The 11,827-nt window shown below is 37.2% G+C and overlaps 1 protein-coding gene across 4 annotated transcripts; it reads right to left on the bottom strand.

The window, feature by feature from the left end:
* Positions 1 to 137: 137 nt before the first annotated feature.
* Positions 138 to 8,230, bottom strand: FAR1 (FRS (FAR1 Related Sequences) transcription factor family). Of its 4 annotated transcripts, none has more exons than XR_016171834.1 (10): positions 8,125 to 8,230; positions 3,304 to 5,474; positions 3,142 to 3,207; positions 2,954 to 3,022; positions 2,750 to 2,815; positions 1,610 to 1,678; positions 1,364 to 1,432; positions 1,193 to 1,272; positions 1,031 to 1,127; positions 138 to 944 (listed from the first exon to the last, which is right to left on the bottom strand). XR_016171834.1 is itself a non-coding variant. In XM_089146605.1 (10 exons), the coding sequence occupies exons 2-9, from the start codon at positions 5,431 to 5,433 to the stop codon at positions 1,050 to 1,052; spliced, it is 2,616 nt and encodes an 871-aa protein (XP_089002731.1). In that variant the 5' UTR covers positions 5,434 to 5,474; positions 8,125 to 8,230; the 3' UTR covers positions 139 to 944; positions 1,031 to 1,049. The 4 variants fall into 4 exon arrangements, 3 of the variants coding, with proteins under 3 accessions (XP_089002731.1, XP_089002732.1, XP_089002733.1); XM_089146605.1 differs by having other exon boundaries at positions 139 to 944; positions 1,204 to 1,272; XM_089146606.1 differs by having other exon boundaries at positions 139 to 944; positions 1,204 to 1,272; positions 3,304 to 8,230.
* Between the last annotated feature and the right edge of the window lie 3,597 nt (positions 8,231 to 11,827).

The raw sequence follows: 11,827 nt of genomic DNA, 5'->3' as shown, positions 1-11,827 counted from the left end.
TTTGAATCTCTTCGACATAAGTGGAATCAATCTCATTAGTTGGCACAGCTTGTGATGAAACGTCCAAATATGAGAGAGTGCTTGGACATCAAAGCCAAGATACGTAGATTCATAATTGTCTTTGGGATCTCCAAGCAATTTGGCTTTAGCCCGAGACCATTTTCCATGAGCCCTTTTTGACCGGATTGGGGAACGGTAGCTTTTGTGTTGTACAACAGAGTGTGGGAGAAAAACTTAAAGCCAGGTTCCCCATAAACCAAAATTTGATCCATGGATAAGCTTTGCTGGATCATTATCACAGTGGTGTAAGCTCGGCAAATCAATCTAATATTCAAATTAACCCAACTTTGACCTAAAGGACAAAGAACACGGGACACACGCTCTGTTGTCTCTTCATCTGAAGGGGACTTCAACTTATTTTAGTAACTGAGCCTGGTGGAATGGGGAAACCCACAGTGCATTGGTCATGGACTTGAACAATTGGCAGTCACCAATCACTAGTAGTCTTCAAAAAAGAAACTCAAAATGAGCAAAAAACTAAGGAAAAACAAAAACCGTTCCAGAGTGGAAAAAAATCACCATTACTATGACAGATAAATTAGCAACTCAATTGAGTACAGATACAAGCTAGTTTCTACAAATTGGACATGCATACATATTCATTACATTACATTATTTGTTAGCATATACACGCTTGGACCATCTAAATTAATTTATACAACTATATACACATTGAAAGAGACAAACTCTACAACTTCGACACCAGAAGTTTATACACCCAAAGCAAACTGAGATTAGACCTCATCTAATATCTAATACGCTCAGCTTTCAAAATCAATTGACAGAGTATCAGCAGATAGCCCCAGGGACACATTAAGACAGGCTCTGATTTTGTTATCGTCATCCATAATCATTTCAAATTTAAACAGAAATCTGCCTCAAACCTGCAATAGATATGCATATTATTATCATAATACATTTTACGACCAGTGCAGTAATACGACGATTATGGAACAATGTAAGTCACTACCTCCATAAGACCAGGAGTTTTAGCTAGAGAGATGCTTGTCATGTAGATGCCTTGATGTCATACCGTGCAACTGTGAAGGTCCCACGCTGGATTCTCCCTGTAAAGTGTGGATATGCATTGTGAGGATTCCATGCAAAGAAAAAAGTTACTGTTTCTACATACATTGTGAATACCATATCCTGCAGACTATCTTGAATGCAATAGCAACTGTCAATAGTTGGTGATCTGAAGTCCAGCTGTCCCTACAAGAGTAAAACCTCCAATCATCATTATTGAAGTAAGTCAACAGAAAATAAATTTCTGTAAGCATGACAGAAGTGGAGTGGGTTGTACCATTCCCTGCATGCTCTGTTGAGCACCATAGTAACCATCACTTGTTGGTACCATAGAACTCAACTGCCCCTGCAATAATAACAGAAGGAAAAGAAAGAAACTTTCAGTTTAATAATTTCAATCACCAGGCCTATAAAGAAACTTTCAGTTTAACAATTTCAACCACCAGGCCTATGGCTAACTTTTTTAAAATAATAGTAATTCTTCCAAAAAACCATTACATTCGCTGTATCATTTATGGCTTACCAGCCCATGCATGTTTTGTTGATGGCCATAGTAACCTTCACGGGCTGGTGCTATAGAGTTCAATCGTCCCTACAGCAAGAAGCGATATCGACAGTTAAAATTAAAACCATTTCACTACTGCCACAAAGAAGTCTAGCTAATTCAGACCATGCATCTATAAAGTGCCAAGAGACCACCAAGATCAGTTATGTCCCTAGCCCTTATCTACATTGACTACTCACCTAACAGTCTGTTGCAAACCCTGTTTTCGTAAAATTTTCCAAACCCCCCCCCCCCAGGCGGGAGCACAGGCCATCTTTTCATTTTTAACACAGACCCACACACACCAAGATCAAGAATCACTGCTCATTCTTACCATGAGTAAGGGGGGGAAAACTACACCTGAGGTGGATGATTCCCCAAACTGCAAATAATAAATGCCCCTTGCTTCAAGGATTATGTGGCAATTCCACATGGGGAGGAAAAGCCAAACTCTGGATTGCTCACACACATGTCAAGTTTCAGACCCAGTTCAGTAGAATATACTCTTCCATACATAAGCAAAATTTACCATGTATGCCCATGCACCCCTCAGTGGTTCAGTTCACCCTCTCAGTAATAGCAGCATTTAATGAATATGGAAAGAAGATATAAGTAGGTCTACCAATAACATCACTTTCTAAAAATAAAAAGGGCAAATTACATATACACCCCCTATGTTTGAAATCAATTACAGATGCCCCCCTACTGTTAAGAATTAAAAGCTATAAATGGACAACTCTGCTAAAGCAGTAAGGGGGCATTTGTAATTGAATTTTTTTTTCAAGGGTAGTAGATGTAATTGATTGCAAACACAGCAGGTCTATATGTAATTTGCCCAAATAAAAAACTCCTTTATCCAGGTAGAAGGATCCTAGCCCAATGTTTGGGCGCAAAAAGAGGATTTCAGTGTATGACCTCATAAACCTGTTGATTTCAACTCAGGTGCCATATGTGAACTTCATGTATAAACAGGTATGAGCCTGTTTGTCTACCAAGCATGTTGAGCCTCTTTCAACTATACTTCTTTTCTAATCAAATAATGAAATATGTTTGCCAATATGTTATAGTAATAACTGTACTCCAACTTCTACCCAAAAAAAAAACTGTACTCCAACATACCATCCTTGGCAGACTACGTTGAGTTCCATAACTATTAAAGGTTGGTGTTCTTGAGTTTAGTTGTTCCTACAACAAGGACAAATCCATGAATTAAGAAAAATGTTACTTGAATCAGAATTTAACGAGATAACTTTTTTTTTTTTAAGAAAAATAAAAAATGGTGAATCTCTCAATAATAATTGTCAAAAATGCAACATGGCATACCATCCCTTGAATGCTCTGTTGAGGAACAAAAGAACCACCTAATGCAGAAGCCTTAGAGTCCAAGTTTCCCTATAAAATGTGAACGTGAACCTCACTTTAGCAAATATTGTTATTGAAATTGTCAAACAAGTTGGAAAGAAACAGAAATATGCCAACAAAGTTCAATTAGTGATAAAAATAAATCAGACCATCTGTTGCAAATTGTTTTGGGTTCCAACATTCCCAACACTAGTCACTTTTGGCTCTGGCTGTACCTGAAAAATAAACAAGATGCTTCCTTAATTTCATTTCTGAGAAGTTTGCCAATACAATATAATTAGAACAAACAAGTGAACTGCCATTTGACAGACCTTTCTCTTTTTGTTTGTATTCTTTTTTTTGACTGACCTAGCTCCTTGAGGTTCAAGCATCCTAAGTATAGAAGACCTATTGTCACCATCACTTTCATCAATGTCCTGAAAACCATAGGATGCAGGCATGCTGAGATCTGAACCATTATGAATGGAGCTATTCACACTGACACACTGTTTTAAAGCTTCATCTAATGCACGAAATGCAATATTGTAACTCTCTTGGGATAATGATCCTTCTTCTCCCAACTTAATGGCCCGTTGACATAGATCATTGTAACGCTGCACCCTTGATTGTTCACCTTCTAAACCTTGTCTCATGGTATACCTGCTTTTCGCATCCTTCGTCCACCGCTTAAGTATATAGTGAGATGGGATACTGGATATGCCAGATATTTGGAGAACAATCATAGCATGCCTACAGAGGAATCCTTTATATTCAAAAGAATGACACAAACAAGAGATCTCTAACTTTGTTTCATTCCATTCCACAATGAAATCCTGATTGTCCTCAAAATCTTGGACTCTGAATGTAATGGTCGACTCATCTTCTTTTTCTTTCTTGGGATGACATGCAATTACTCCCAAAGCCTCAACTTGGAATTTCTTAAATATTGCTTGTGTGTATACTGTTGACATTTGTTTCTCAAAAGGTGATGGAGATTTTAGCACCGGCAATTTTTGCCATGTATCTAAATCTGCTTTTGCTTCCTCTTCATATCTATCTTCTAGTATAGATATATATTGTTCCACAAACTCTTTCAATGTTGTCTTCCTGTGAATGTACTTGTCAAAATAAGAGTTTACACTTTCAGATCGTTGCGCAGTAGACATTCCAGCCAAAAATGCAGTTCCCACATAAGTTGGAGCCCACTGTATACGATCTTCATATAATGACTGAATCCATTCGTCCTCTTTAAGTTCAAACCTATCAACCAATTTCCACCACCGCTTCTCGAACTGCTCATTGGTCCATGATTTATAGATGCATTTGTTAAATTTTGTCACAAAATTTTCATGTTGCTTGGTCACATCACCAAGCTTTTCAGGGATCTTCCTGATTATGTGCCATAAACCAAAACAATGTCGAGTGCTTGGTAAAACCTCTGCAATAGCTGCTTTCAAGGCTTTATCTTGGTCAGTAATTATCATACTTGGAGCTCGACCGCCCATTGCTCTAAGCCATGTACGCATTAACCAAACACAACTTGATACAGTGTCATCTGCAACTAATGCACACCCAAGCAACACACACTGAAAGTGATGATTAACTCCAACAAAAAGAGCCAATGGCATTTTATATTTGTTTGTAACATATGTAGTATCAAAGGAAACTACATCACCAAAATTGATATAATCATGTCTACCTTTCGCATCTACCCAAAACACATTCCTTAGACGATGTTCTTCATTTAAATCCACAGCATAGAAGAAATTGGAGTTCTCATCCTGCATATCCATGAAGTGCTCAAGCATGGCCTGTACATCTCCGACCTCTAAGTCCAAATGCACTCCTTCATGGAATTGATTTATGAAGTCATTACTTAGATAACCAATATTTTGTAATCCACCAGATTGCTTAGATACCTCAGAATACATCTTTCTTCTTCTTTTGATTGCATATAAAGCGTCAATGTTTATACTCCTATGACTACGGAAGAAATGTGCTTGGGCTGGCAAAAGGTCATGATTATGTTCCTTTATAAAGTCATGGACAACCCATTTCCCATCCTGTTTCCTCTTCACATGCATGCTTGCCTTGCAATCAGTCTTTAAACAAGGTCGTGGATTCATGACCTTACTGGACTCGTGCTTGGTTCCATACCTGGAGCATGCAAACTTTGCATCAATGAATTCACCAGATATCTTTGAGCGACGGCTGTTTTTTATTGAGGTGCCAAACCCTATCACCCTAGCATATTCTCTATAAAATGAATATGCTTCACCATTAGATTCAAATTCCATACCCATGCGGGGTTCTAAGATTGTCTCTCCTTTGATAACATCAGAATCCATTTCAGGAGAATTCATATCCACTTCATCTCCACCATCCATCACATGGCCATCCAAATTTGGTTTAACATCTTCTGTATCTCGTTCACCTGAAGGCTGCTCAAGATCTATTGCCATGAGAGGACTGAAATTCTTTTCAGTGATTTTTACCAAGATGCCTAAAGAAAAAGGGAAATGCGATGTCAAACCAAATGTTCTAGGATTGCACTCCACAATTGAATTTCCATATGAACATCATTGGTCCACCAAAAAATTTGCCACCTTTTTTTTTTTTTTTGGGGGGGGGGGGTAAAAAGAAAACCCTGCCAATTTCAATACTCACCTAAACGAATTACAAGAAAGAAGACAATACAATAAAAAAAATGAATATGAATTTCAAAGTTATATAATACGGAAAAAAATCATAGAAATTTTTTTGATACTCACTTGGAGCAATGACAAGAAAGAAGAGAATACAATGAAACAAATCAATAGAATTTCAAATCTATATTATTATGGAAAGAAATCTCAGTCAGAACTGCAAGTTTCAACCAAGACATCTCATTCGTGTAGGTAAGTGAAACAAAACCTCAAGGGAACTTATACAAAACCAAAGTTTAGCGGGTTTCAACCAGTTCCGGAAAAATGTGATTTAGAAACTTTGAAAGTTTGAACCACCAATAATGCCAAGTTTTGACCATTTTCAACCAATCCACTATTGACCAACACAGCATTTGTCGAGTTTTACCCCCACAAACAAATACTAGGTTTCCATCAGTTTCGACCAAATTTCGGTTTCTTGCTCAAACAAACCTTGGTTGCCAACAAAATATTTATCCTATAATGAGTTGCTACTCTAGAGAGCACAACAAACTAACTTCCCATTGAACTGCTTGGGTTTGAGGTTACCACTGCATTATGCTCCCATAGTCTCTTACAGGTTAAGTTGGCAGAATCAGCATAAGCACTACGAGCCTTTCATGATAAAACCAAAAAAACAGCCAGTTGAACAGGAAGAAAAGTCTAATCTACTTTATGGGTTTCCCTATATGAGTTCCCCAATATCAAACCGGTCAACTTAGCACACCAATTCAGTGGTTTTTTTTTTTTTTTTTGGAAGCTATAGAAACAAAGATGGAAACACAAAACATACATCAGAAACACGAGTAGTAACTGAAATATCAAAGAGAAACCAGCCCGCTTGTCACAATTAAGGGCAAGTGATATATCAGTTGGACTGCAATTCACTTCAGAAAAGTTATAAACTCCACCATTATATTATTCAAAAGATCAATTTAATAGAATCATAGGATAAAAAATTCAGATAAGTTAGGCAAGGAATGGCTTTGATAGGAAACCCGTTATTCAATAAGAATCAGGGAGTCTTCTGGTCAGGATGTTGAACACAACATACCTTGGCCATTATAAACCAGCAAACCAACCCTGGAATAAATGTCAATGGGAGCCTAATCACAGTTACTTCAAATTGATTATCAGGGATGCATGCATACACTTGAAGCATTTATGAAAATTTTTCCACTAATAAATTCACATAGAAGGCAAACATATATAACAGTCCCAACAGAACATGAGAAGGGAGAAGACATTCCACTGTCATTAAGTGATGAAGAAATTTAACTTTAACCCCCCCCAATCTGTAAGTTGTTGGTATTTGTCAATATTGAACCTACTGGGAAAACCTTTGGTAACCGAATCAATGAATAGTGACTAGGGTTTCAGGAATTACCTAAGCAGCACAATCAGGAATCACCGAGACATTCAGGGTAGAGATTCCAAATCAAAACCAGATACCATGTTGCAGTCCTAGCATTTCTAGATAAACCATTATTTTTTCAATTACTCTGTTTCTTTAGTTTCTTACTTCTAAAAAGGCATGTTGAAACAATTCTTGTGTGATTTTGCAGTTCAATATTCAAAAAACTAATTTATGAGAATAAATAACAGAAGACTTTATCTAGCAGCAACTGTTGATTAATGACATTTACAGCCACTAAGATCATAGAATAATCCGAATCTTTCAGTAGCCAGCTATTGTGAAATAGCTAATCCATGAGCATATATTATATAAAAACAGAACAAATGGAAGAAACTTTTTGCGCAAGCAAACTATAGGAAACACACATAACAGAAATTGCCAGATGTTAAACTAGTTGCATTTCCTAGTCAATCATTGAGTGGATCAGTATAGCAGCCCCAAAACTAAATAAGGAACAAAACCCAAGTCATGTAGCTAATTTTGCCGTTAACAATCAATACAACCACTAGCCTGACCAGTTTAGCAGCCCCCACACGAATAAAAGGAATAAAAACAAGTCATGCGCGATCTAATTTGTAGTTAACAATTGTTAGTTCAGGCCAGGATACTCAGATTGGAATACATGACTTAATAAACTAGATCAAATTCAAACCCCCCCCCCCCCTTTGAATTCATGAGCCTTAATTCCAGGTTTACTAAAGCTTTATCGAAAAAATTCACATCAATGAGCTAGTGAGCTGACAAATAGAACCAATGCAACACTCATACCAAACCAAACCAAACCACCAACAAATGAGTATGACTGTGAACAATTACAGTAACAGGGTTCTCTGATAGTTTACGATTGAATTCACAGATACAGATAACACTTGAAAACAATGGCAAAATATGAGTATTCACCCAGTGGGAGGGGGTGGGGGGAGCCAAAATGTGATGGATACAAGAAGAGCAGGTAAGAAGAGCAAACACGAAATCACATTCAGAAACAAAACCGAAATTCAAAAAAGAAAAACAGAAAGTAAAATTATGAGTGAGATTGTTACGTTGAATACCTAAACATGAAACTATGGAAGATCACGCGAGTGAATTTCGCGAGTAAAGATGATGATTCCGGCGAGTGGACGGAGCAATCGATCCCCAAATACTTCGATGCTTAGGGTTTACAGGGTATTCCACTCGAATATCCACTCGCCTTGTATGGCCATTTTCAGGGGTGATTTCGTAAATTCGAACCGCTAATGCCAATTATCTCCATTTCACGCGCTGTCGCGAACATGAAATGCGCCAAAAGCTTTCCAAGTAGAAACCCGACCCGTCACTCCTTCGTCTGCACCCATTGACTATGACTAGACCACTAGTCACCAATAACGTAACTCCTTAGACTTTTTTTCTTTTTTTATTATTTTTTTTTAGAGGTGGGGTTAGAAGTAGAACTCGTAGACGAGTTCGGATCAGCTCTTCTGACCACACAAAGTAGTGGGGCCCACGGTGAAAAACACCTTTTGGAAAAATACAAAAAAAAAATTTAAATTTTACCCGTGAGCCCCACGTTTTGTGTGGTCAAGAACCCGTCGGGGAGCACTGTGTGCTACCCCGACGGGGTGAGGATCCAGATTCCTCGTAGACAAAGTCCAGATCATCTCCCCCGACCTATTAACCACATATTACAGGGGATCCACAAGATTAGGATGATGGTTTTTTTTATTTTTTTTTTATTATTTTTTACTTGATAATTTCACATAGTTTGTGGTTGTGAAGCTGTCAAGAGAGTGATCCCCATTAGAGGAAATAATCCACACTCCTTGTAGACTTCATATGCATTCTATATACATAAGCAACCTACCAATTATGGAATTATATATATATCACTTTTTTTTACAAAAAGAAAATAATTATATGTGCCAAGAACAATTCCTCCACAAGAGAAAAAAAATGAGAAGTAGGTCTAGATTTTCTACGCCTCTACTCTAATGTGTACTCTTCACACTTCGTCGCCACATTAAGATGAAGTTCACTAAAAGGTCCACCTCTAGTTTTAATTGTCAAAATTCAGAGGTGGACTCTCTCTTAATATATGATGAAGATGTGTGAGTAGGGCACAGACTTCTACTCGTTATCGATCCCAACTCAACAACTGAAATTCCAAGGAAATTTTTATATTTGTAGTGTACTCCAGTTAAATTGGGCAAAACTTGTGTTGGCTCCATTAAGTGGCCTAAATTACATAAAATTGTAATCCACAAATAAATTATGTCTAATTTATAATTTAATAGTCTCAATTTGTGCTAGTTAACTCCTGAAACTATCAAAATATTCTCACAATGTTAAGTTACTTAACAAATCTTGTGTCCCAATGAGTTCACCGATCTCTTATTTAGTAGAAACCACCCACCATCATTAGAATCACCACACTCATCATACCAATCAAACCCAAAAGATTTAACAGAGAATAAAGGAAAATTTCAGATTTTAAATTAGAAGGGCCCCAGCGCCCATGTTCTTAAGGGAACAGATCCATTTCAGTATTGGGAATCCCATGACCAGAGGATTTGATGTCCTATTCGGATCTACAATGGATACGTGCATCCACCCGTTATTCGAAAGATTTGCTTGCACAGTCAAAGAATCTTTGAAAACATGTGAATAAAAACGAAGAGAAAATTTATTATTTTATTTTAAAGAAAAAATTATTAATTTTTCATACCCTTGAACATTTCCACTCTCATATTGATATAGTCAATTTAAAAATAAAAATGGATAAATGGATAAAAATTAATGTAACATTTTGTAGACATCAACCTGATTTTAAATATTTTTATTAAATAAAACACTGAGTAGCTAATTTTGTAAAAAAAAAACATAAAAAGTAATTAATGAAGATAATTTTTTTAAGTAGTTCCAACGCTTTCAAAAAATACTATTTCTGACACCAAGAACCAAGCTACCTAGCTGAGCTACAAAGCATGCATGGAGAGTAGCTATAGGCATAAAAGATTCCTTTAACTTTAAGAACCCCAAGTTCTGTCATCTGGACTAGCCAAATTGAACATACGTCACTTCGTGAAGACTATTTCAGGTAAAGTAAAAATAATTCTGTTGATATGAAAAAGATGACTTTGATAACTGTGAACAATTGATTTTTTTTTATTTTTATGCTTCAAATAACAAGTAGCATCAATCAATTAGGAAATAATTGTACCATTGGATTACCGTAAATACTAAAAGTAATTCTGTCTTTTTCACAGAATCCTAGAGTGTGAAACCCAAAGTTATGTACCTTTGGGTTTTTTTTTTCTTCTTTATTTCCTTTCTTGTAAGAACTTGTTGCACGTCACATTCGGCAAATACTCACTCACATGGACTTTGCTTTCGAAAATGTTTCAGTCTACGGTCGTGAGGAATTTTGGATCGTTAGATCCGAAATTTTGATTGAAATTTTAATATCGATAGTTGAATATCAATAGTTGAGATAAAAATTTCGGACGAGATTTCAATTTGGTAGTTTAGATTATTTTGCAAGACAGTTTGCACATTTAATGCAGAGGACCTTCAAGCAAAACATTTTCGACCTTTGGGTCGAAATTTCGATCTCAACCATCTAAATTGAAATATCAACTCAGATTTTTCATCTATCGGACTGAAATCTTGTTTTGACGGTCATGATGTGCATGACTGAAGGAATTTCACTCACTGGGTACTTAGACATTAGTGCCATCAATTTAGGCTTTGGTTAGAAACAAATATGAGGAAATCCTCCGTACGAATAGAGTACAAAGGATCAAGACCTCGTGGTTTTGTGCCGTTGGGTCTTGCAAACCTGCAGACCTATCCAAATCGTCCAAATCGGGGAAATAAAGTGGGACCCATGTTAAATGGAGTTACACCATTTTTCAATAATTATCCAAACAAGATGAAGTAACAGAGAAGGCTCATTCAATTATTCACCGTAAAGAGAATATCTGATAGCCGGACCCAATGGATATTATCTTCTGCATCCTTATGGGCTGGGCAAGGCTGGGATGGGCTGGATTAAGCTGAACTGTACTGTCATATTATTTATGAGGAATTTGTCGTACGCTGTCGGAGTTAGTGTCTTCGTTTAATGTTTTTATCGGAAACTACTTCTGAGAGACAAACGACATGGTATTAGCTTCGGATCCAAATCATATGCCCCCAGTTTGCCGGTGTTTCTATACTCCCATACTCACATGAAGTAGTGGAATTCACAAGCCAGATAGTGTGGACTGTGGACCTCAAACTCATGTGAATATGGGAGTATAGAAAATTTGGGGCATATGATCTGAACTCGTTAACTCTTATGTTTGTATCATGAGATTTCAGTTGAATCATGAAGACTCTAAATGTAAAGTCCAAATCCTCTCCACTTAGGTGGGTTGTCAAATTAATCCTAAGGACTTTTACTAACATTGTCAGAGTTAGCGTCTTCGTTTAGTGTGTTTCTTCAAACTTACCTCTGTAAGACAAGGACATGGTGTTAACTCTCATGTTCCTATTATGGGATTCAAGTTTACTCAGTTAGACCCCGCACGGTCACATGTTCAGGAGTTCAAATTTGCGACCCCGACAGAGGGAGCTCCCCAAACGCCTATGGACCCCAAAATATAGGAATCCGGATCATCACCCCGTCTCCCCGGCGGATTTACCACCACAAAATCGGTGGCCCACAAGTAAAAAATATATTAAAAAAAAAACTCCCATCACCCAATCCCTGGACCCTCTATAATTTGTGGTGGT

This window comes from Hakea prostrata, chromosome 2, assembly GCF_041222555.1.
Source record: "Hakea prostrata isolate BN-2017 chromosome 2, UWA_Hpros_2, whole genome shotgun sequence".
NCBI lineage: Eukaryota > Viridiplantae > Streptophyta > Magnoliopsida > Proteales > Proteaceae > Hakea > Hakea prostrata.
Note: the sequence above shows the minus strand (reverse complement) of the source record. Positions and strands in the feature narration are given on the sequence as shown.